Source organism: Tamandua tetradactyla, chromosome 14 (assembly GCF_023851605.1).
Source record: "Tamandua tetradactyla isolate mTamTet1 chromosome 14, mTamTet1.pri, whole genome shotgun sequence".
NCBI classification, from domain to species: Eukaryota; Metazoa; Chordata; class Mammalia; order Pilosa; family Myrmecophagidae; genus Tamandua; species Tamandua tetradactyla.
The window spans coordinates 30682488-30703865 of record NC_135340.1 but is presented as its reverse complement, the minus strand read 5'-3'; the positions used below and the strand labels follow the sequence as shown (position 1 = coordinate 30703865).

General features: G+C 51.1%; 2 protein-coding genes across 3 annotated transcripts; one reads left to right on the top strand and one right to left on the bottom strand.

The window, feature by feature from the left end:
• Positions 1-1462: 1462 nt before the first annotated feature.
• Positions 1463-13056, bottom strand: NRL (neural retina leucine zipper). 2 transcript variants are annotated; one of them, XM_077127142.1, is made up of 6 exons: positions 12793-13056; positions 10737-10860; positions 9873-9979; positions 4689-4803; positions 2659-3066; positions 1463-1795 (listed from the first exon to the last, which is right to left on the bottom strand). In XM_077127142.1, the coding sequence occupies exons 5-6, from the start codon at positions 3037-3039 to the stop codon at positions 1463-1465; spliced, it is 714 nt and encodes a 237-aa protein (XP_076983257.1). In that variant the 5' UTR covers positions 3040-3066; positions 4689-4803; positions 9873-9979; positions 10737-10860; positions 12793-13056. The 2 variants fall into 2 exon arrangements, with proteins under 2 accessions (XP_076983257.1, XP_076983258.1); XM_077127143.1 differs by lacking the exons at positions 4689-4803; positions 9873-9979; positions 10737-10860; positions 12793-13056 and having other exon boundaries at positions 2974-3039.
• Positions 11700-20065, top strand: PCK2 (phosphoenolpyruvate carboxykinase 2, mitochondrial). Its single transcript, XM_077127141.1, has 10 exons — positions 11700-11957; positions 14096-14341; positions 14778-14962; positions 15049-15252; positions 15643-15830; positions 16130-16292; positions 16554-16772; positions 18643-18780; positions 19066-19161; positions 19429-20065. Exons 1-10 carry the CDS (start codon positions 11929-11931, stop codon positions 19881-19883), a joined length of 1923 nt encoding a protein of 640 aa, XP_076983256.1. The 5' UTR covers positions 11700-11928; the 3' UTR covers positions 19884-20065.
• The last annotated feature ends 1313 nt before the right edge of the window (positions 20066-21378 follow it).

The window sequence follows — 21378 nt, the reverse complement described above, 5'->3', positions numbered from 1 at the left end:
TGCTCTCAGCTCCACGCCTCTCATCTGCCCAGCACCCACCACTACCACTACCCTCCCCTTAATCTGCTGAACCAGAAGGCTGGGTTACCATGGCAACTGTAAGACCTCAAAGATAGCTACAGATAGACATGACTGGACAACTGTTCTTGGGCTTCTACGCTGCTGTGATGAGAGGGAGGAGGCTCTATCTGGCCCAATCCCTGCCTTTCCACTCCATTTTCATTGGCTTCCAGAACTCGGATGTGCCACTCAGCTCCAGGTGGACGCTTGCCAGTTTCCCCGTCTCTCTTTCATACATACACATACATATAGAGAACAATAGCCTGGAGAAAGGATAAAGAATAAAAACTTCTTCAACTGCAGGAGCCAATAGTGTTAGAGTTCCACCTGGACTTCAATTTTAATTCACAAAAGCTGCACTGTCTCAGCTCCTTCTCATCCTAGGAAAGTCTCACCTCAGCTCTTGGAGAGGTAGGTGCCTGCCCTATGCATGTCTGTAGGCCAAGGCAACCTGGAGCAAGCAGCATGTATGTGCCCAATGAGTAGCCATGCTTCTTCACCTGGGCCACTCACTCAATGCCCAAGCCTGCCTGGAAGTGGAGGCCAGGAGGTCCCTTTGGTGAGGCCCTCTTCAGAGATTGTCGGAGAGGCCACCGGCACTCCCACACTAGGATCAAACAATGAGAGAACTGGAAAAGTGACAGAAGTCATCCAGTCCACACGAAGATTAAATTAGGCCCAAGGAGCAAGTGATTTGCTCGAGCTGACAAAGGGATCCCCTAGAGCCCAGGTCTCCAGACTCTTCTACCCAGCGTCCTCTCAGCCCACACCAACACCCTACCCCACCCCAGAACTGTTCCTTGGGCCTTCACTGCTCTGGGCCCTAGAGGCTGTTGGGAGAGAGAAGGTCTCTTGGATAGACTCCTAGACTGTCTTGCTATTAGGAAATGAAATATTCAAAATGCATTGTCCTAAAATGGGGAGGTCACAAGCCTCAGGACAAAAATATAGCCTCAGTGCTAATTACTGCCTTAAAACACTACAGGCTGAAAGCCTTGAATTAAAAACAATTAATTAAGGAGGAGTTACAAACTCCTTCACCTCTCATTTACTGTCACCCAGCCGACACCAACCTCCCCACCGCCCCCCTCCAGTGTTATCTGCCCAGCCTGACACTGGCCCCTGATCATGTGGCAGGAGATGGAAGGTTTCTGTGGATAGCCTGTGGGAAGGGAGGGGAGCTCATGGGACCCCTCTCCCAGAAAATGACGGCATCCAATCTCTGGGTGTACCTTGAGGGTTCAAGAAGTTTGGGGATATCTGTGTGGTCATATAAGGGAGAGCTGGGCACCAGAAGGTGCTCGGTAATACCTGGTGAATGGGGCAGGCGCTTTCACGGTGGTGCCCCCCCCCCCCCCACTCCACTACCACCCCGCGCCACCCCCCGCCCCCGCCCCACCACTCAGAGGAAGTAATGTGTGTGGTCCCCGGCCCCGGGGCTACTAGAGGTCAGCCGTTCACAGCGAGCCTTGTAGAGGTCGCGCTCCCGGGCCAGGCGGGCCACCTCTGCCCGCAGTGCGTCCAGCTGAGCAGCCAGGCGCGCGCGCTCGGCCTCCAGCCCGCGTCGCTGCTGCAGCCGCTTGGAGCGACAGGCCTGGGCGTAACCGCGATTCTTCAGCGTACGGCGCCGCTGCTTCAGCCGCAGAGCCTCGTCGCGCCCACAGCCCCGCAGCTGCCGGTTCAGCTCCCGCACGGACATCGACACCAGGGCCGCGTCCGAAAACCGCTCGGTCAGCTGCAGAATAAAGAGACGCGCTCAGCGCCAGGCCCCGCCCAGCTCTAGCCCCCGGACTGGGCCTGCCCCCGGGAAGGCTCCGCCCCCTGCTCCGGCCTCTTACCTGCAGGCTCTCCCGTCTACAGGCTCTTCCAGGCAGGCCAGACCCCGCCCCAGGTCCCAGCACTACGCGCGCCCCTTTAGGTCCGCCCCTCGGCGCAGGCGTGCCAACCACGCGCCCGAGCCCGGCACCGCCCTCCCACCCACTCCGGCGACCTCAGCCTGACTCGTCTAGTGGAACCCCTCCCGCACAGACCCCGCCCCTCCAGAGCAGGCCGCGCCCCTGTCCTGAAGGCCGTAACCCTGTGACCCTCAAAGGATTTGTATTACGTTCTAATGCCCTCAGCACCCCGTTGTGTGTCTATAATTAATAAGATGAGTCCCAAGCCTTCTTGAGACGGTTGGGGCACGAAGTCTTGAAAACGCTAACCTCAATTCGGTTCCCGTAGTCTTCATTCCTCACACACCCTGTTCCTTGAGGGCACACGGTGCACCTCTTCACCTCCATTAATTGCCTACGTCCCAAGTCCTTAAATGCTCTGCTCCTTCCCTTTCTATCCTCTCTTCTAGCTCCGTCTTCTCCCTCTTCTTCCTGGTTCAGACGACTCATTTCTCAGCATTTCCAGAAAGAGGGAAAGGGGCAGAATGATACTTTTCTCTCTCCGATTTCTTTCACGGCCCCTTCTTCCCTTCTCCCGCCATCTCCATTAGCTCCTCTTTCCGCAGCCTGTAATTCTCTCCAGAACCCTCCTTCCTTTCTCTTTTTGGGTTGTCTTCCTCCTCCCCCGCCTGTCCCTCTCAAACCCTAGTGCTGCTCAACTCACCTGGGAATGCTGGACTCCTGTCTCCTCTGGACTCCCCAGGTAGTAGCCATGGGATCCCTCAGGAGGAACAGAACCCTGGTCCTGAAGCAGCTCCATGGACTCCTCAGGACTCAGCCCCAGGACCTCTCCAGCCCCCAGCTGCTGCTGCAGGGTGGCCAGCCAATACAGCTCTTCCAGACCTGGCCGGGGACCCTCAGTGGCCCCCACCATGCCTGGCTCACTGAAAGTGGGTGAAGGAGGCACTGAACTATAGGGTGTGGAGCCCAGCGAGGCCGTGGGGGGCCCAGACTGCCCCTCGGAGGGTTCCCTCTTTACATCAAACTTCATCAAGTCAAAGTCATTGACATATTCCATGGCCAGGGGGCTGGGGGGTAGTGCCATTCTGGGGCTGAGTTGGGAGGGGTGCACCTGGAAAAAAGAGAAGAACTCTGAAGCACCCAGAGGCTGGCAGCTCTCACCAAAAGCTGCTTCCCCCAAAGCCCAAGGGCCCTTTTTCCAGAGTTCTGGAGAGCCAGAGTATTGGTATAGCCTTGTTTCCTGCAAATTTTCAGGTGGCCAAGGCTCCTCAGAGGGACAACGCAGTCTAAAGGCCAGAAGGAAGAAGAATTCAGTCCCCGGTCCCACTAGTGCTTCTGGGACCTATCTCTGAAAATCAAGACCAAGATAGCAGAGCTTCTAACTGTAGTGCTGAAACATTGCTGAAAGACTCTATCTCAAGGGACATCATTTCATTCACAAGCAATTAAAAAATTTTGCTTAATTAACTGTGACACGTGTGTGCATGTGTGTATTTTAGGACCGTAGGAGGGCATGTACATTGTGAAATTTAAGATATCAAGGATAACGTGGTGTTATACATCTTTGTCTGTCAGAGCACCCAGGCCAATCTCTTGCACATGGAAGACACCCAGTGTGCATCTGTTCTGTGAATTAATCAAGCAAAGAATCAGTTTTTTAGGAGTAAGAGACTTTTCAAAGAAAAAAAAAGAAAGGCCCTAGAATCTTTAATGAGTGGTAACCATCTTTTCCCACGGCCAATTTCTCCAAGGGATAATGACCAAGGCTGATTTTCCTCCTCTTTGGAACCTACAATAGTATGTGAACCTGGGCAGATTGCTTTCCCATTTCTGACCCCAGTTTTCTCTTCTGTTCAATTAATTAAAGTCAGACTTTAACATTTCCCAAAGTGTGTTCTCGAGAACACTAATTCTGAGAAAAATCCAAGAAGAGGTCTGTGCTCAGATAACTGAGAAATATTGCCTCCTATGCCCACCTCCTGCAGATTCACAAACACAGCAGCATATTAAACTACATCCTTCAGGAAACAATCTGTTCAGCTTTTACACAGAGTGCCCCAAACTTATGTCACCAAGGAACTCTCCTCCCACATAGAACATGCATTTAGAGCACATGTCAGGAACCCCCAGCTAGATGTCCTCGGAGATCCTTCCCAACTTAGAAGTCCCAAGCTCCAGCTCCCAGTTTCAGTAACCCATTCCCATCCCCAGAAGGGGAAAGGCAGGGAGTGCTCATCCCCAGAACTTAGAGTTTGGCTCCACCTTGATGTCCTGGACCTGGGTAACCCTTTTTCCAACCTACTGTTCAGACCCCCATGTTCAGCCCAGAGAGAAGAGAGAAAGGACAAGGGCTCTCTCTTCTTATTCCTGGGAAGGTTTGCTGCCCTAACTATTGAGAGTCACATCCTTGGGAGGACAGAGGGGATGGAAACAAAGACACAGATTGGAGGAATTGGTCATTGGCAGGAAGGAGATGGTGAGACAATGAGAGAATGATTGAACGGGTGTCTAGAGAGGGATGGTTGTACAGAGACAAGGTAAGTGGAGAGAGCTGTTATCTTACTGATATGATAGCTGAGAGGGGCATAAGGCCAGTTGAGAGGGGAGTGGGGCAGGGTGCAGAAGTGTGAGGGTTTCTGAAAGCAGGAAACAGCAGAGAGCAAACAGAAGGTGTCAGAGGAGGCAGCTCCAGGAGAGAGGCCTGGTGCCCAGTTAGACCCCGGACATACTCACTTTAGGGACAGAAGAGATGATGCGATCAGTGTCACAGCTGGGCAGGCACAGCTTCCCCAGAGACTGGAGGCTTCATTGAGTGGGTCCTGGTGTCTCAGCACTCAGAACAAGGGGGCTGAGGACACAGAACCCAAAGGGCACTCTTAAAAGGCCAGGTCTCGGAGGTAATCTGTGGTCCTCAGGCCTTCAGCCAATGAGGTAAGGGTGTCATTTGCATATCCCATTGGCCTAGTTGGGGGAGGGTTGGGGAATTGGAGAAGAGACTAGAGGAAAGGTAGGGTTGTTGTCAAAGAAGGAGGGTATCTTCCCCCATACTTCTCACTGATGGACTGACAATTAGTCAGTTCCCAGGACAAAGAGCCTCATTGGCCCCTGACCACTGCCCTTCCATATGAACACAATCCTTAGCCCTCGGGAGCTCAAAGCCTGGGACTGGGAAAGAGGGCCAACAAGCTCCCAAATGTCCCCTCCCTCCAAGGCCCTGCAGCCCACTGTCAGTGACTTTGAGGAGTACAAGCTCTCCCATTACTCTCACCTGGCCTGTTGGGTCTGTTTCCTGTTTCAGGAATCCTCACATTTCTTCATCTTGTCCTACTCCCAACCCGACAGGCATTAGGCCCCTCACAGCTACCATATCAGAAATATAAACAGCCCTCCCCACTGGAAATCTTCAGGACTTGGCCATCCAATACTCAATGTCTCCCACTCCTGCTGACTAAGCCCCAGGCCAGGCAGTCCAGCCTCAGAAAAAGGCAGAAGAAAAGAGAAAGGAGTTCTGTGCTCTTTCCTCCCAGGTCTCCCAGGCCACTGGAGGACACTGAGTTCTAATCACCACCAGTTCAGTCAAGACACTTTTGTAACTGCCCTCACATGCCCTCTGCTCCCTCTCACCTTTTCCCGGTGTGGCTCTATCTCCTTTTCTTCCTTTCTCAGTCATCCTTGTTCCCAGATGGCTGGAGGGTGACCTACATTTTCAGCCTAATCCCATAACACCTCTTAGAGCTATCATCCCCAAGGAGGAGTTAGAACAGGGATACAGGAATTAGCCAAGGAGTTGTTTAAACCTGCCTGAAGCTGTTTAAATAGGATCTGTACTGGAAGAGGACCCTGGGATTTAGAGTCTCTTCCCCATCTTCTGAGGACACCCAAACACTCCCCATGGGGTTAATGGGTTTCACAGAGAGAACCCTGGGTGCCTATCAGCCCCAAAGGTTATCAGTTATGACAGTTCTCCTGGTCCCAGCCTTAGGAGTTGGATGAAGAGTTGGTAGATACAGATTATCTAAGCCAGTGGTTCTCAAAGTGTCGTCCTCAGGCCAGTAGCATCAGTGTCATCTGTGGAGTTGTTAGAAATGCAAATTCCCTGGCCTCACCTCAAACCTATTGAATCAGAAACACTGAGGGTGGGGCCCAGAAATCTGTATTTCCTTAAGCCCTCCAGGCAATTCTGTTGTAGACTAGTGTAAAGAATGCCCACAGGCAACCCAGCTTTCCTTGTGCATATATGTGTGTCTAGTGTATCTCCATGCTCTCTACACAATTAAGAAGAGCTACGTCAGATGGCATCATTCTCTTCCCACCTCTGGGCTTATCCAAGTAGCAAGACATCTCTATGTGGTTACCTGTATTTAATGCTATTTCCTCAGAAGGACCAATAAGCCCAAGGCCTGGGAACATGGCCACAAAATGGGAATGAGGAATACAGACAGGGAACTCCCCAACACATACCCATGGAATGTAGCTCTAAGGTGGGACTCTCAGGACTCAGGACAGAGACACTAGCACTTCCTTGGTTGAAGAAGGAATGGTAAATTTTCAGTGTAGCCCCTTTTTCATGCCTGGTCTGGCCTGGCCAGACACTTGCCCCCACCCAGCAGCTGTCAGATGTGTGCTGATTCTCTTGTTTACTGCAAGGCTCAAAGGAGAGGTGGGAGGGCTAAGCTGTTAAAGGGCTAAAGGAGTCAGACTAAACAAGCTCAGGCAAGTTGAGCTGCTTGGGGCTCAGACCAGACGCCACTAACGAGGGAAAGGGGTTGGGGGAGAAAAGGCTGGAGCAAGGCTATGCCAGAGGAAAGGACCAAAAGTACAGTGGCAACAGAAACCAGGGAGGCAAAGCCCAATCCTGGAGGGGAGCCCAGAGGCTGGGAAACAGATACTGGGACTGACTAGCTCAAGGACATCTGGTGACAGAGAAATGGGGATGAAAAAGATAAAGCCAGGGTGGACTCAAAGAATGACAAACCAGAAGAATGGAGGCGAAGAGACTAATGAGGAAGCAGTTGATGCAGCCCTGGGGTAAAGGGCAAAATAAGTCATATGCTCCATAGAGATTTGGATTAAAGGAGACAGAGGGACATGAAAGAGATGAGCAAAAAACCATCAGGAACTAAAAGAGAGTAAAGCTTTCTGGATAGGACCAGAAAGGAGTAAGAGGATATCAGGAGAGGTGGATAGGAGCACACGGAGCTCAGAGTAGAAGAAAGGGACAGAGGAAAGTAGGGCTAGGGACAAAGTACCAGAAACAAATGCAAGGAAGCAGACAGATAGATGGTTAGGCCATTGAGGAAGAATGATGCCCAAAGAATGAAGAGGTACATCGTGGGAAAAGAAGGCCAGACAAGTGAAGGGCCTAGAAGCCTGGGGTAAAAAAGAAAGGAGAGGAGATGGGACAGAGTCAATATTTCAGTATGCCACTTCCAGTTCCTCCCATACTGTCACGGAGCTTTTAGACTGATGAAGCAGAGGAATATCAAATTATTGCCTATGCAAGAGTGGCCCCTGCCCTGGGCCTTGTGCTTGGGAAGGCTCCACTCTGTCCCTGCTTTGGCTGTACCCCACCCCATGGACCTCTTCTGCCTACATCTCAGTCCCCTTCTGGGCCACACTCCAGATATCTAGGGCTCTAGAATTCCCTGCCTAAAGGGCCCTAAGTCCACTTCTAGGGCCTACATAGACCTCTTCCCTGGGTCTGCCCTTTCAACGGTAGGTCATACCCATAGAGTGACCAAGGAATAGCTGTTCACAGGATGTGGTGGACAGAGTTTAGATGTGCAGACTGAAAGGACCACATGCATGCACATGAGGTCACTTGAAGTATGAGATGGTGTTGGGTGGTGGGGTGGGAAAAGAAGGGGCCCAGCTGAGTTCTAGTGACCAAAGGCCGATTCTCCTACACCAACACACTCCGGTACAGGACTCTGAGGACATCCAATAAAATCCAAATTTAAAACTGGCCTTCCAGATCATGATGGAGGTATATTTGCCAAGGTGGAGTAATAGACCATATTTTATTTAACAGTTTGTTAGCTTGAGTTCTATGTTTTAAATATTAAACACAAGGCATGTGTTTGCAGTCTTGCCCCAGGCCCACACAGGTTAGGAGGGCGTCTACAAAATACAAGCCATTATAACTGAGATGAGAGCTACGAAGGAAAAGGACAGAGTGCGATGATATTTTATTTCATGAACACTTAATCTAATAGGCTGGGGGGTGGCATTGCAGGGGTGGCTTTCTTAAGGAGGTCACATTAAACTAAGACCAGTCAGGTGAGTAAGAACTAACCATGCCTGGAAGTGTCCACAACAGGGTGACTCCAGGCTGCAGGAACAGCCATAGGCAAAGACTCAGAGGCAGGAAAGAGGTTGACATATTCATGAAATAGAAGAAAGGCCAACATAACTAGAGAGTAGAAAGGAAGGAAGGCAGAAAGCCTGGTGATGGGTGAAGTTGGAGAAGACAGCAAGCATCAGGTCATGCAGAGCCTCGTAGGCCAAGTTAAGGATTTGAGCTTTATTCTAAGAATAGGGAAAAGCTACTAAAGGGTTTCCAGTGAGGACATGATATGATCAGATCAGATGTGTTTGAAAAGATCACTTTGGCTGTAATGTGGAGGAGGGCAAAAATGGAATCAGGGAGTCAGATTGGTGGTCTAATATGCATCCAAGCTGTGTTTGGAGGATATATTAAGCTGGGTTCCCCAGGAAACAAACTCTGTGATGGAAACCTGTGTACAGGTGGCTTAATGGGGAGGACTTTCAAAGTGAATGAGAGAAGCAGTACTGAGCAGAAGAAAACTTTTAATTGCATTGCAGTTGCAATTAGAAGCTTCAGATGATATCGTAGGAGCTCTGGAACTGGCATGGAATTTCAGGGTTGTTCCAAGTTGAAGAAAGGAAGCCAGGGCTTTGTACTCCTGCATCAACCAGTCACTGGATGCACGCTGCCCTGGGGAAGGGAACATTGCATTTGACAAGAGAGCTCCCTTCAGCCACAGACAAAGCTCAGGGAAATCCTCGGCTGCTCAGCCAACATTGAGCAGCTGTGACAATGAGCACCTTGAGCCTGAAGTGGGAATCTGGGCAGCGCGCTACAGCATCCATTACCAGGGGGCAGGGAGACATCAGAGGGCTGAGCACAGAGGGCCACCTGGGAAGGAAAAAAATGCAGACCAGGGCAAGGGGCAAAATTGGTCACACCCTGCCCTCTGGTGGCGATACTTGGACACTGGGCTGGCCGGTGGTCCAGGCCTTAAAGGGAGGGCCCAGCATCTGAATAAAAGTCTGTGGCATATAAGGTGGAATTGGCAGCGCAAAGAAATCCTCATGTGAGCTTCTTAGACTGCCAAAAGCTAAAGAAGGAAGTAATGGTGGAGGAGAAGGTTTAAGAAATGTGGGGCTCATTCATTCTTTCATTCAGTCAACCTTTGTTACAGGCCAGCTGCTGCTGGAAGCTAGTATAATACTAAAATTTGGATCTTTCTCTCAAGGAACTAAAACTCTAATGAGGGTTATAGAGATAAAGAAACAACCAGAATAAAGTGTATGTTTAGAAATATAGATAGGTACCCAGTGTAGAACCAGTACACATCAGATAGATGTTAGTTTTAAGGGGCAAACAGAAAAGGTTTCATATAAGGAGGCGAGTTCAATTTGAGTCCGGATGGGTGGAAAGGGTTCACAGAAATGTTCTGGAAACTGCAGAGTTTGGTAGGTCCAGCACGTAGCAGAGAAGAAGGCAACAGACGAAGTTAGATAAATTGGAACCAGATTATGGAGGACATCAAATACCATATGAGTGGAAGCCTCACGGAGCTTTAAATCCAGGAAAGGATATGATCAAATTTTCGTTTTAATGATAAATCAAGGAGTCAGTATAGGATTGCAGAAAAAAGAAATGCAAAATACCTTGGCCTTTAGAGTCAGAAAGACTTGGATTCAGATTTCAATTCTCCTGCTGACCAGTTGTGTGACTTTGAGCAAATGACAACCTCTCCATGCCTTATTGCCCACATCTGTAAAACAGGGTGATTGTGAAACTGAATGAGATTATACATGTCAAGTTACTGCCACAGAGTCTGGCACTGAGTCCATACAACAAGCATTGTTCCCATCTCTTAACTCTCACAAATGAACTTTTATGTGCAGGTTATAGCTTGGTGGGAGAGAAGAGGACAGTAGTTGAAGAGCAGGAAAGATAAGAGGTGACTTGATGCTATTACCTGAAGCCAAGTAACATATAAGGCACTTAAAAAAGCAATGACCATGGGGGATGGACTCAGATTTGAGAGCTAATTGTATCTGGCTATGGAGATAAGAGAAGAGCATTCCAGACTGACTCAGGTTCCCTCTGGAGCAAAGGGCTAGATGTCTGCTGAGACAGGGAACCTACTGAACAGGTGCAGGTTGATGGAAGAGGTGATGGCCTTCAGAAGGTCAACCATGCCAACACAAGTGGGCACTCCTTCAGGCCCAAAGGGTGGCCAAGAGGCAATTGTTCGATGCAGGGTAGGTGTGGACAGAGCTGGGGCGTGAGAACAGGAGTGAGGGTGTCCAAATATATACAAGTGAGGGCGTAGTGCAGGATGGAGCCTGGCTGGGGAAGAGATAGGGGTTGGGCGGCAAGCCCAAGACTGGAGGCCAGCTTTCTCTTCCCCAGTATGTTGCACAGAACTCAGAGAAATCTGTGGATTATGATGGTTTCTGTAGCAAGTAACAAAAATCCACTTAAAATTAGCTTGAACAAGATAAAAAATTTATTGACGTCCATACCAAAATCAGGATTCCTTTGCTCTCCATACTTCTGTTCTGCTTGCTTCCTCTAGGCTGGCTGCCTGCTTAAACAGATTCCTGCTTTGCTGTGCCAAGTCCACTCCCAGCAACTCCAGGCTTAATTCTACCAGTTCACCAAACCAGTAGAAAGAGAGCTCATTCCAAAGGTTATAGAATAAGTTCCAGAGAGGGGTCTTGTGCCCATCCCTGAACAGACTGCTGTGACCACAGGGAGCACACAGACCTGCCAGGCTGAAAGGCTACAGCAGGGAGGGTAAGGCCAATCTTATGTGACCCCATAGACTGAGGAGGTGATCCTCAAAGGAAAATCAGGGTGCTATTACCAAAAAAAAAAAAAAAAAAAAAGGGTGCTATTATCACTATAACCATGATGAGTTTGGTGTGCTGTGGCACTTGGGGTTGACATCCAATGATCTTAATGCCTAGATGGAGATAGAGCTTTGGAAACTACCCAAGAACTTTATGGTGGTGGTTGTGTGTGAGCAGATGAGATCTCCAGGAGAACCTGAATTGAATGACCAGGGCAGAAGCTCCAGGATGACACACCTTACCATTTCATAGTAAGGCAGAAGGGAGCCCCCATTGGGGCAGAGAAGAATTGGAGGGTAAGGGGACCCCAGCATTGGAGATTTGGAACACAGAAAACTTAAGGCTCAGTGTCCAGTACCCAGAAAGAACATGAAGAGTAGTGCCCAGTCCCTGAGCTTGTAGACATCCAGTCCTCCGAGGGATCCTATTCCTGGCCTCGCTCCAAGCTCCCAGTTTGTTTGTGTCCTGTGTCTCTCAATCACTATCTCCCAGGAGCAAGAGTCCTCAAAGTTACATCATGTGCAGAGGGGCGAAGCTGAGCGGTAGGCGGGGCCTCGAGGAGGGGCCACCAATGGGAGGGATGGGGCCAGGGGACTGGAGGCAGGGGTTGGGGGTGGCGGCTGGGCGGACCTGGGGCCTAGAACCCCGGGGCCGGGAGAGTTGGCCTGCAGGCGGGGCAGAAAGAGGGTCGCGCGAACCCTGCTAGGTTCCGCCCCTGCGCCCGCCCGCCGCCTTTTTAAGCGCCTCCCGCCCCAGCTTCAGCTCTCGCTCGCCTCGCCGCGCTCCCTCCTTCCCCACCTCCTGTACCTCCCCAGCTCCGTCGGGTTCCCGCGGCCACCCCGCAGCCCCCTGCCCAGGTGCAATGGCCGCTGTGTACCGCTCCGGCCTGCGGTGAGTGACCCCCAGCCCGGGGCCGACCCGCACCTTCCGCCGCGCGCGCCCCCTCGGGGCTGCCGGCCGCGCCTGTCCTCCCCAGTTTCCCGTTGGAGCCGGCGGCGGGCAGGGGCAGTCCTTGTCTCCCGCGCGGCGCGGCTCTCCCGAGCGGCGACTGCCTCAGCCATGCCGGGGCTCCTGGTTTCCGTCCTCCTTCCACCCCCGGCGCTTGCTCGTCTCTGGCCGCACCGTCTCTCTCCGCCACACTCACAACTTCCTCCCTCCTGCTCGCGCACCCCCGCTGAGCCCTATAGCCGTGCATTTTCCTGTCCTGCCAGACGTAAACCTTTCGGAGCCTTGGGGGCTCCCAGCCCCCGCCCAGATTGCTCTGAGAAGCAGTAGGGTCCTGGGGTTAAGGGCGCCTGAGCCCATGGGGACACCTCTGGCTCCCTGAAGAAGGCAGAAGGTAAACATCCATTCCCGGCCTCCCCCGCCGGAATTGGAACCTGGCGCGCAGCCGCGTGCAGCCAGAGGGACCTGGGACCAGGGGAGCGAGGGAAGCAAGGTGGGGGGAGGGCCAAGTTGCCTTCATTTCTTAAATGACTGGCTTCTTGCGCCCTCCTTCCACAGCCTCCTGTCTTCCCTCTGTAGCCTCCCCCTCCCCAGCTTTTGTCCCAGAGTTTGCCTGAACCGGTATCTCTCCCACAGCCGGTTCCAGTTGGCCAACCTTTGGGGGTGGTCTCTGGAGAGCAAGCAAGGGAGAAGGTCCCATTAGGGGGCTGGGAGCTTGGGGTCCTTCACAAGAGAATTCTTGATTCAGGCTCTAGGTGGAAAATTAAAGCTCAAGGCAAACCTCTCTGAGGCAGGAACAGACCCAGGTCCCAGCCGGCCCCTCCTTCCTGCCCCCAGAGTCCACACAGGGTCACCATCTTGTTCTGACCCACGGAAGCCACCCCAGCTCCCACCAGAGCCAAGCTCAATCTACATCCGGGGTCTAAGATAGCTCTCTTCCTTCCGCAGGCTTGCAAGCCCTGAGTTTAAGGGGAGGGACACGGTCATGTGGTCTTTGCTTTGTGGGACACAGTTTCTGGTGGGTGAGGCCCTGGCAGAGGCGGAGGGCAACTTCCCTCCCTCTCTTGGCCTTTGCTCTCTCTGGGTAACCACCCTGGGTCCAGGCCAATCAGAGCAGACCATGCTTCTCCCTCTCCCAGGGGTGTGAGAGGACAGATAGCAGGGACCCTGCCCTCTTGGGAATATGAGCATGAACCCCAGCCTTCCTCACAGCTTCAAAAATGCCTACCCAATGGCAACGTTATACCCAGTCCTTGTTGACCCGGGTAGGCAGCAGCAGAGCCGGTGCCTGCAAGCCCAACATCCAATCGCCTTCCCTCTGTGCAAGAGCCATAATGTAGAAACCTGGGACTGGAAGAGGGTTGAACCTCCTCAAAGACTGGGTCTTCTACTTGAGACTTTCACAATCTCACCCGTCTATACAGCAGAAGGAAAAAATGAAAGCAGCTGCCTTTTAACTTATAAAAGCTGTACTGACAGAGCTTCTGTTCAGCGTGATGGGAGTTTTGGTAATGGATAGTGGTAATGGTAGCACAACAGGGTAAAAGTAATTTATGTCACTGAATTTGTAGACTTAAAGTGGTTGAAACGGGAAATATAATGTTGTATATATGTTACCACAATACAATTCTTAAAAAAGAAAAAAAGAAAAAAAAAGCTAAAGAATGGAAGGAACAGAGCTGAGAGCTTTAAACTCCCAGCACATGAAGCTGTCACCTGGGCGCAGTTTCTAGACGTTTGAGCCATAGAGCACCTACTCATTTCTAAGCATCAACCAGGCATAGTTAAATATGGACATGGGCTATGTATGCAATAGAACATCAGCATGCCTACTTCCACCCAGACAGGTATGTGCCTTTATTCTCATTTGGCTAGACCTGTCACTTGCTGACACCTGCATTAAACCTCATACAAGATAGAGGAGGTCTGAACCCATCCCACACCCCTGCTCTCACCTGTTCTTCATGGGGTCTGCACCCAGACCCGCTGCAGCACACTCTCCAGAAGCCTGGGCTTTCTGTCTCCTCACTTGCCCACCCTCCATGTCAGCGCCTGGCTCATTTCATTTCCATTCCTTCTCACAGGCTTAGCTGGCGTGGGCCAAGCCCCTGGAGCCGGTCCTCACACCGCAGCGTCCAGACCCTGCAAGTACTCAGTGGAGATCTGGGCCAGCTGCCTGCTGGGGTGCGAGACTTTGTGGAGCGCAGTGCCCGTCTGTGCCAACCAGAAGGCATCCACATCTGTGATGGGACCGATGCTGAGAATACTGCCACACTGACCCTGCTGGAACAACAGGGCCTTATCCGAAAGCTCTCCAAGTACAATAACTGGTAAGCACCTAGGCCCAGCAATCCAGAGGATGGGGCGGGTGCTTGGACTGAGGCCGCTTTGGGTTTACCAAGACAAAACCAAATTTAACTGGACCACCCCAATGGAGTAAGAATGGGAGCTTTGGGGGACACAGAATCAGGAAGTAGGATTGGTCTGTACTTTTATGTTTCATGCTAAATGAAGAAGCTGATACAATAAGGGCCTTTGCTTTTTTTTTTTAAATTTTTAACTCAGCAGTTCAGACTGTTTTTGTTTGGGGCAGAGGTCCCCAGAGGGTTAGGGCCACAGGACACCATCTTTTAGAAAGGATCTGAGATGTTCTTGGTTGGGGGGAAAATAAGACAGAAAGACCTGGAGTCAAAGTTGGACCTGGGGAAGTATCATATGGGGATGAGGGAGCTCTCACCATCTCCCTGATAATCTCCTCTCCCCCAGCTGGCTGGCTCGCACAGACCCCAAGGACGTGGCACGAGTAGAGAGCAAGACAGTGATTGTAACTCCTTCTCAACGGGACACAGTGCCCCTCCCTGCTGGCGGGGTCCGTGGGCAGCTGGGCAACTGGATGTCCCCAGCTGAGTTCCAGAGAGCTGTGGATGAGAGGTTCCCCGGCTGCATGCAGGGTAACCAGGACAGGGATGCAGAGGCAGGGACACTCCAGGTAGGATCAGGTTGGAACCCTGTAACCAGGGGATGCTTCCCTCCACAGGGCGCACCATGTATGTGCTTCCATTCAGCATGGGTCCCGTGGGCTCCCCACTGGCCCGCATTGGGGTGCAGCTCACCGATTCAGCCTATGTGGTGGCAAGCATGCGTATTATGACCCGGCTCGGGACACCCGTCCTTCGCGCACTAGGAGATGGTGACTTTGTCAAGTGTCTGCACTCCGTGGGCCAGCCCCTAACTGGGCAAGGTGAGTTTCTGCTTTGCTCGCGTGAGGACACAGAGGCTTCTTGTTGTCAGCGGGAACCCCAAGTCCTACCCATCCGGAGCCCCTGAGAACCTGTCCTCTTTGAAAACCTAATGCCCAAGATATCTGGGGCAGCTGTCTGGGCTGGTTGGGGGTGAAACTGTATTTGCAGAGCAATTTGCATAAGATTGAGAAAAGTCAATAGTATATGCCAAAGAATAGGAGCAAGGAACCAGGTGGATATTATGAGGTGATGAGGTGGGGAGCTTTAGTCACCCCTTGGTACCACTACTGCTCCCAAATGCTTCTCCTGCCAATTCCTGATCCTTCAGACCCCTGACACCCCAGGTCCAGATGCCCCTGCCAGCAGCCCCATGACCCCATTGTCCCCAGGGGAGCCGGTGAGCCAGTGGCCTTGCAACCCAGAGAAAACCCTGATTGGCCATGTGCCGGACCAGCGGGAGATCGTCTCCTTCGGCAGCGGCTATGGTGGCAACTCCCTGCTGGGCAAGAAGTGCTTTGCCCTGCGCATCGCTTCTCGGCTGGCCCGGGATGAGGGCTGGCTGGCGGAGCACATGCTGGTGAGGGCCTGGTGAGGATCTGGGCAGCTGTGGGGGGCGGGGCCTGGTTGGTCTGCCCCCGCCTCCCCCCTGCCAGGTGCCAGGCCGATGGTCATGGACTCTACTCAAAGCTTTGGCCTCAGGCTGCTGAATGTCAGGCTCCCCCTGCCCGCCACCCCTGGTCTGATGGCAGAACAGTGCACCTGTTTAGGGAATAAACATTGGTCCTTGCTGTCAACCCTTCACTTTCCTTCCCCATGCAGACATTTCCCTGACTTTTGGTGACCTCCTCCTTGTTCTCTCTCCCCCACCATGTGCAGATTCTGGGCATCACCAACCCTGCAGGAAAGAAGCGCTATGTAGCAGCCGCCTTCCCCAGTGCCTGTGGCAAGACAAATTTGGCCATGATGCAGCCTGCTCTGCCAGGCTGGAAAGTGGAGTGTGTTGGAGATGACATCGCCTGGATGAGGTTTGACAGTGACGGTGAGAGGCCCTTGGAACTCATTCTCAGTTCTGGCTCTTGCCAGAGTGTAGGAGTCACCCATCCACTGCTCACAGTGAGCTTGTCAGTAGGAACCGTTTCCTGGACAGCCAACTATGCCCCATACCTCTGGGCAACTCAGCCACTCCATCAGATCTAGGGTCCAGCTCAGGGCAGGGAGGGGTGGAGCAGGACCTTCCTTGATCTCACCACTCAACTCTGCTTCATTGGGCCTTCCTTTCTTTCACCTCTCTTCCTGACAGGTCGACTCCGGGCTATTAACCCTGAGAATGGCTTCTTTGGGGTAGCCCCTGGCACCTCTGCTACCACCAATCCCAACGCTATGGCCACAATCCAGAGTAATACTCTCTTCACTAATGTGGCTGAGACCAGCGACGGTGGCGTGTACTGGGAGGGCATCGACCAGCCTCTTCCACCTGATGTCACTGTAACCTCTTGGCTGGGCAAACTCTGGAAACCCGGTAAGTGGGGTGGGGGAGTCATGACATAGCCCCTGAATGATGTAAAAGCCTTCTTCAAACCGCCAGCCAATTTCTGGGCCTCTGGGAGGCATAGGAAGTTATGAAAGTTTGCAGTCTTCCACATCCCAGGCAAGATCTCAGTTCAGACCCAGCGCCACCATTTACTGGCTTTGTGACCTGATTCAGTTCAACTTTGCTATGCTTCGTTTCTCTATGCTTCAGTTTCTTCTATCAGTTGGTTAGAAGTAATTATTATAGTGCCTATCTCATGAGGTTGTTGGAAATTAAATTAGATAGTGCATGTAAAGGGCTTAGCACAGTGTCGTGTACATAGTAAATTCTCCATAATTTAAGTTGAAATTTAAAAAAAAAAAGGAAGGAGAAGGACTGGTTGGAAATTATTATAGAAGGACTTGGGCTCAAGCCACACCTATAAAGTGTGACTCTGCCCCACCTCTACTCTTGCCACTCTTGTATAATAACCGTGTCTAAAGGTCAATACTGTTACTGTCACCCTTCCCCTGTCCCTCCAACACAATCAGACCAGAAACTAATTTCTTTAGCCTTTTCCGGAGGCTGGCTTCTCAACCCTCTCATCCCATCCCCTCCCTCTACTCTGGACCCTTAGCTTTCAGTGTTCTTCTGCAGCCAGAGGGCCTAAAGACCTAGGGCTATGAGGAGAGGAGCAGGACAGGATGAGGATAGCTTTGTGATCACTGAAGCCTATAGTCAGGTTTGCCAAGCAGCCCTTATAGTCACCCTCCTCCTCCAATCACCCATTATTTTTTCTAACACCATCATTAATCCCTCCTCAGCCTTCCTACCCAACTGAGAGATCCAAGAATCTTTCATCTTTCCCCACAGGCTAGCTCTCCAACCCTTCCATTATTTCTGAATTCAGGGGTATAACTAGGGCATCTTTGCCTAGCTTCATTTCCCAGAACAATACCCTGTGCTAGGGTCCTGAATTGCAAGGGATGGCTTGTATCTGACAGAAGGGAGACAGAGGAGCAGGGGATGTTGGCTCTGTGACCTCCCCACCCCAGGTCTGACCAGCAGTCTCCAGCGGAGAAGTCAGTGTACTGATTCAGGGGTCCTGTAGTGGTGCCCCACAGTCAAGCCACTGACTTGGCCCTAGCCCCTCCCAAAGGCACCTGAAGTTACCAAGTAACCTGGGCTCCTCAGGTTACACCTGCCCAGTTATACCCTTATATGAGTACCTGAGGCCCTATCACTCTATCAGGTCTGACAGGGCCATGCAAACCACAACAAAATTCTGTTAGCTTACTTAGTTATATTTGTTTGATATTTTGATACAATAATGCCATGTTCTGCCTTCATCAGTGTTTTATTTTATATGGCCCTGTCAACCCAGATCCTGCCTAAAATAATTAGATTTGACCAAACCCTGGTAAACAAACCAGCTATATTCTCATTTTCTTGCCAATTATAGAATTAACCTATTTTGCCTATATAAGAGATGGTTTTAAAAAAAATTCTGTTAACATTAAAATCAATTCCTGTTTGCATTTTAATAGCTCAGGGGATTCTGTGTTTCCATTTGCTGATGGAAAGTTAATTGTCTGAAATATTGGCCCAACATTCTCGTTTTTTCCTTTAGATTTGGGTATTTCTTTATATAATAATCCTGCAAATGAAGAAGTCATTTCCAAAGGAGAAAAATTCTATTATAACTTTGTACAAATATCTAACCCCCTTTCTCTTACGGCCTGGTCAGTGCCTTAATGGCATAAACATTAGTTCCCTGCTGAACTCCAATTTCCCTTGTGTAAAAGTGTGCACACCTGTATGTGTGTATTGGGAGCAGGCATGCCCTTGGAGATGATAGTACTTGCATTTCCTCTGCCAGGTGACAAGGAGCCCTGTGCACATCCCAACTCTCGCTTTTGTGCCCCGGCTCGCCAGTGCCCCATCATGGACCCAGCCTGGGAGGACCCTGAGGGTGTGCCCATCGATGCCATCATCTTTGGTGGCCGCAGACCCAAAGGTAAACAATGAGTGGGCTCCAGGCCTTAGGCAGCTGCCTTCTCCATAAAGGATCTGGCTCTACATCAAGGATCATTCTCCTACTCTTAGAGTCATGGGACCTCAGCCTGGATCCCCAACTGTGTGACTGTCCCCTGGTGGATACAAAATTAGAGGGAGGCACAGGGTCTGAAAAAGGGATAGCTGAGGTCCCAGGGGAGAAAGACAAGGAATCAGGCTCACCAGAAGGGATGGAGTAAGGTTCAAAGGAAAGGGCTGCCTGTGACTCCATTCTTTGGTGTTCTAGGGGTCCCCCTGGTATATGAGGCCTTCAACTGGCGCCATGGCGTATTTGTGGGCAGTGCCATGCGCTCAGAGTCCACTGCTGCAGCTGAACACAAAGGTGAGTGTCCTCACAGTTGTTCCCTCTCCTCTGTGTGTCCACATCTCATCCTCAATCCCTTCCTGAGCCAGATACCCTCTTCTGCTCCTAATGTCCTCCACCCCCAGCTGCCCCCAGTTCTGTCTTTTCCCCTAATCCTTTCACTTCACCCTGCCCTGAGGATCTTTCAGGAGCAGGACATTTGACAGCATCATCCAGCTTGATGCAGGGGTACCCTTCCCTTCCTGGTAGAAGGAAAACTCCTTACCTGTTCTGCCTTCCTTCCAGGGAAGATCATCATGCATGACCCATTTGCCATGCGGCCTTTTTTTGGCTACAACTTTGGGCGCTACCTAGAACACTGGCTGAGCATGGAGGGGCGCAAGGGAGCCAAGCTGCCCCGCATCTTCCATGTCAACTGGTTCCGGCGCGATGAGGCAGGCCGCTTCCTATGGCCAGGCTTTGGGGAGAATGCTCGGGTGCTAGACTGGATCTGTCGGCGGCTAGAGGGCGAGGACAGTGCCAGAGAGACCCCCATCGGGTTGGTGCCAAAGGAAGGGGCTCTGGATCTCAGCGGCCTGGGAGCCGTAGATACCACCCAGCTCTTCTCACTCCCCAAAGACTTCTGGGAACAGGAAGTTCGTGACATTCGGAGCTATCTAACAGAGCAGGTCAACCAAGATCTGCCCAAGGAAGTGCTGGCCGAGCTGGAGGCCCTGGAGGGACGGGTGCACAGAATGTGACCTGAGGCTCCAGGCTAGCCAGAAAGCGCAGCACCCCCACCTAGGAAGAAGGGAGCTACCGGGCTGCCGAAAACATGAGCAACTTTGACATAACTAACATCTTCTGGGGGCCATGAGGCCAGATTGGAGAACTTCCCCCACACACTGCCCAATAATAAGAAATGCTCGTGTATTTTACATAACGTGTTGTTTTCATTTTCTGCCTGTCTTCACAGGTTTCCTTCTAACATCAATTCCACAATCTTCTTCCAGCCCCTCCAAGCAGTTGTCATCCCACCGCAGCTGGGTCTCAAGGATCTATCTCTCAAGCAGCTTCCCACTGGGTCACATAAGGAGGAATTGCTGGGAGGAGGCACTATTCCATGCTGTGTCATGAAAGCTTAAAAAGGTGGGAGGGAGCCTCTGAGAGCTGCTCAGGATAGCCTCCCACCTTAGAGCCCCTGCTTTCCCACTTAGACACCCTCCTCTCAACCTGGCCTGAGGCAGAAAGAAGCCTCTACAACCCTGTTCTCCAGCAAAGTCAATTTCCGTGGTCATTCTCAAACCTATTCTTCTTCCCGACCTGGAATTGGGAATAACAAAGTATTCCCCAAGCACTGTACTAAGCATATAACAAAAACAACCTTTGGTGGAAGGTACTGTTTTGCAGATGAAGAAACAGAACAAAGAGATGAAGTATTTAGCCCAAGAACACACATTTAGTAGATGGTAGAACGTAAGGTAAATGCTGTCTGCTTAGACCTGTCTCTCATAGCAACACAGGTTTTTAAAACTGTAAGACCTTAGACGTCACCTGTTCCACGCTTTTCAAACTTTAAAGCACATATGAATCACCTGGGGATCTTGTAAAACTACAGATTCTCATTCGGCAAGGGTGAGGGTTGATCCAGAGATTCTCCTGGGTGATGCCAGTGCTGCTGGTTCAGGGACCACAGAGTAGCAAGACCTTAGTCTAAACTCCTGATATCAACGTTTATGGGAAAGCAGAAAAAAGAGAGAAAATAGCTGTTCAGCTATTCTAAAGCATACTGACAGGGAAGTGACCTCATATCAGGCGAATCAGCTGAGGATAACATCACCTGTGATCTGGATCCAGGTCATTGAATGTATAAAATATAAGGTGGGTAAGATGGGAGTCTGGGCCCAGAAAATGAAAATAAAATTATTGGAACGCCCTCAAAGAACTGGAGGAGGAATCACCAAGTATTCTTAAAGACAACAGCCAATGGGGTGCACAGGTGGTTCAGTGGTAGAATGCTCTCCTTCCATGAGGGAAACCTGGGTTCAAGTTCAAGACCATGCACCCAAAAAAAAAAAAAAAAAAAAAACTAGACAAAAAAAAGCCAATGACCAGCTATGATGTGTAAATAGAGCAGAAAAGAATCTAAAGGTCAGAGTTGATTACATGCTGCAACACAGCCACAGAACACCTTGCACTTAAAAAACACAGCCAAATCATCGGTTTCATAAATCGCATGTGATGCCCGAAACAATA

Coding starts and splice junctions, on each gene's coding strand:
- NRL (XM_077127142.1), bottom strand. CDS start 3,039: ATGGCACTACCCCCCAGCCCCCTGGCCATGGAATATGTCAATGACTTT. Junction 1,796..2,658: donor CAGGAGTCCAGCATTCCCAG/GTGAGTTGAGCA, acceptor TTTATTCTGCAG/CTGACCGAGCGGTTTTCGGA.
- PCK2 (XM_077127141.1), top strand. CDS start 11,929: ATGGCCGCTGTGTACCGCTCCGGCCTGCG. Junction 15,253..15,642: donor CCAGCCCCTAACTGGGCAAG/GTGAGTTTCTGC, acceptor CATTGTCCCCAG/GGGAGCCGGTGAGCCAGTGG. Junction 15,831..16,129: donor GGCTGGCGGAGCACATGCTG/GTGAGGGCCTGG, acceptor CACCATGTGCAG/ATTCTGGGCATCACCAACCC.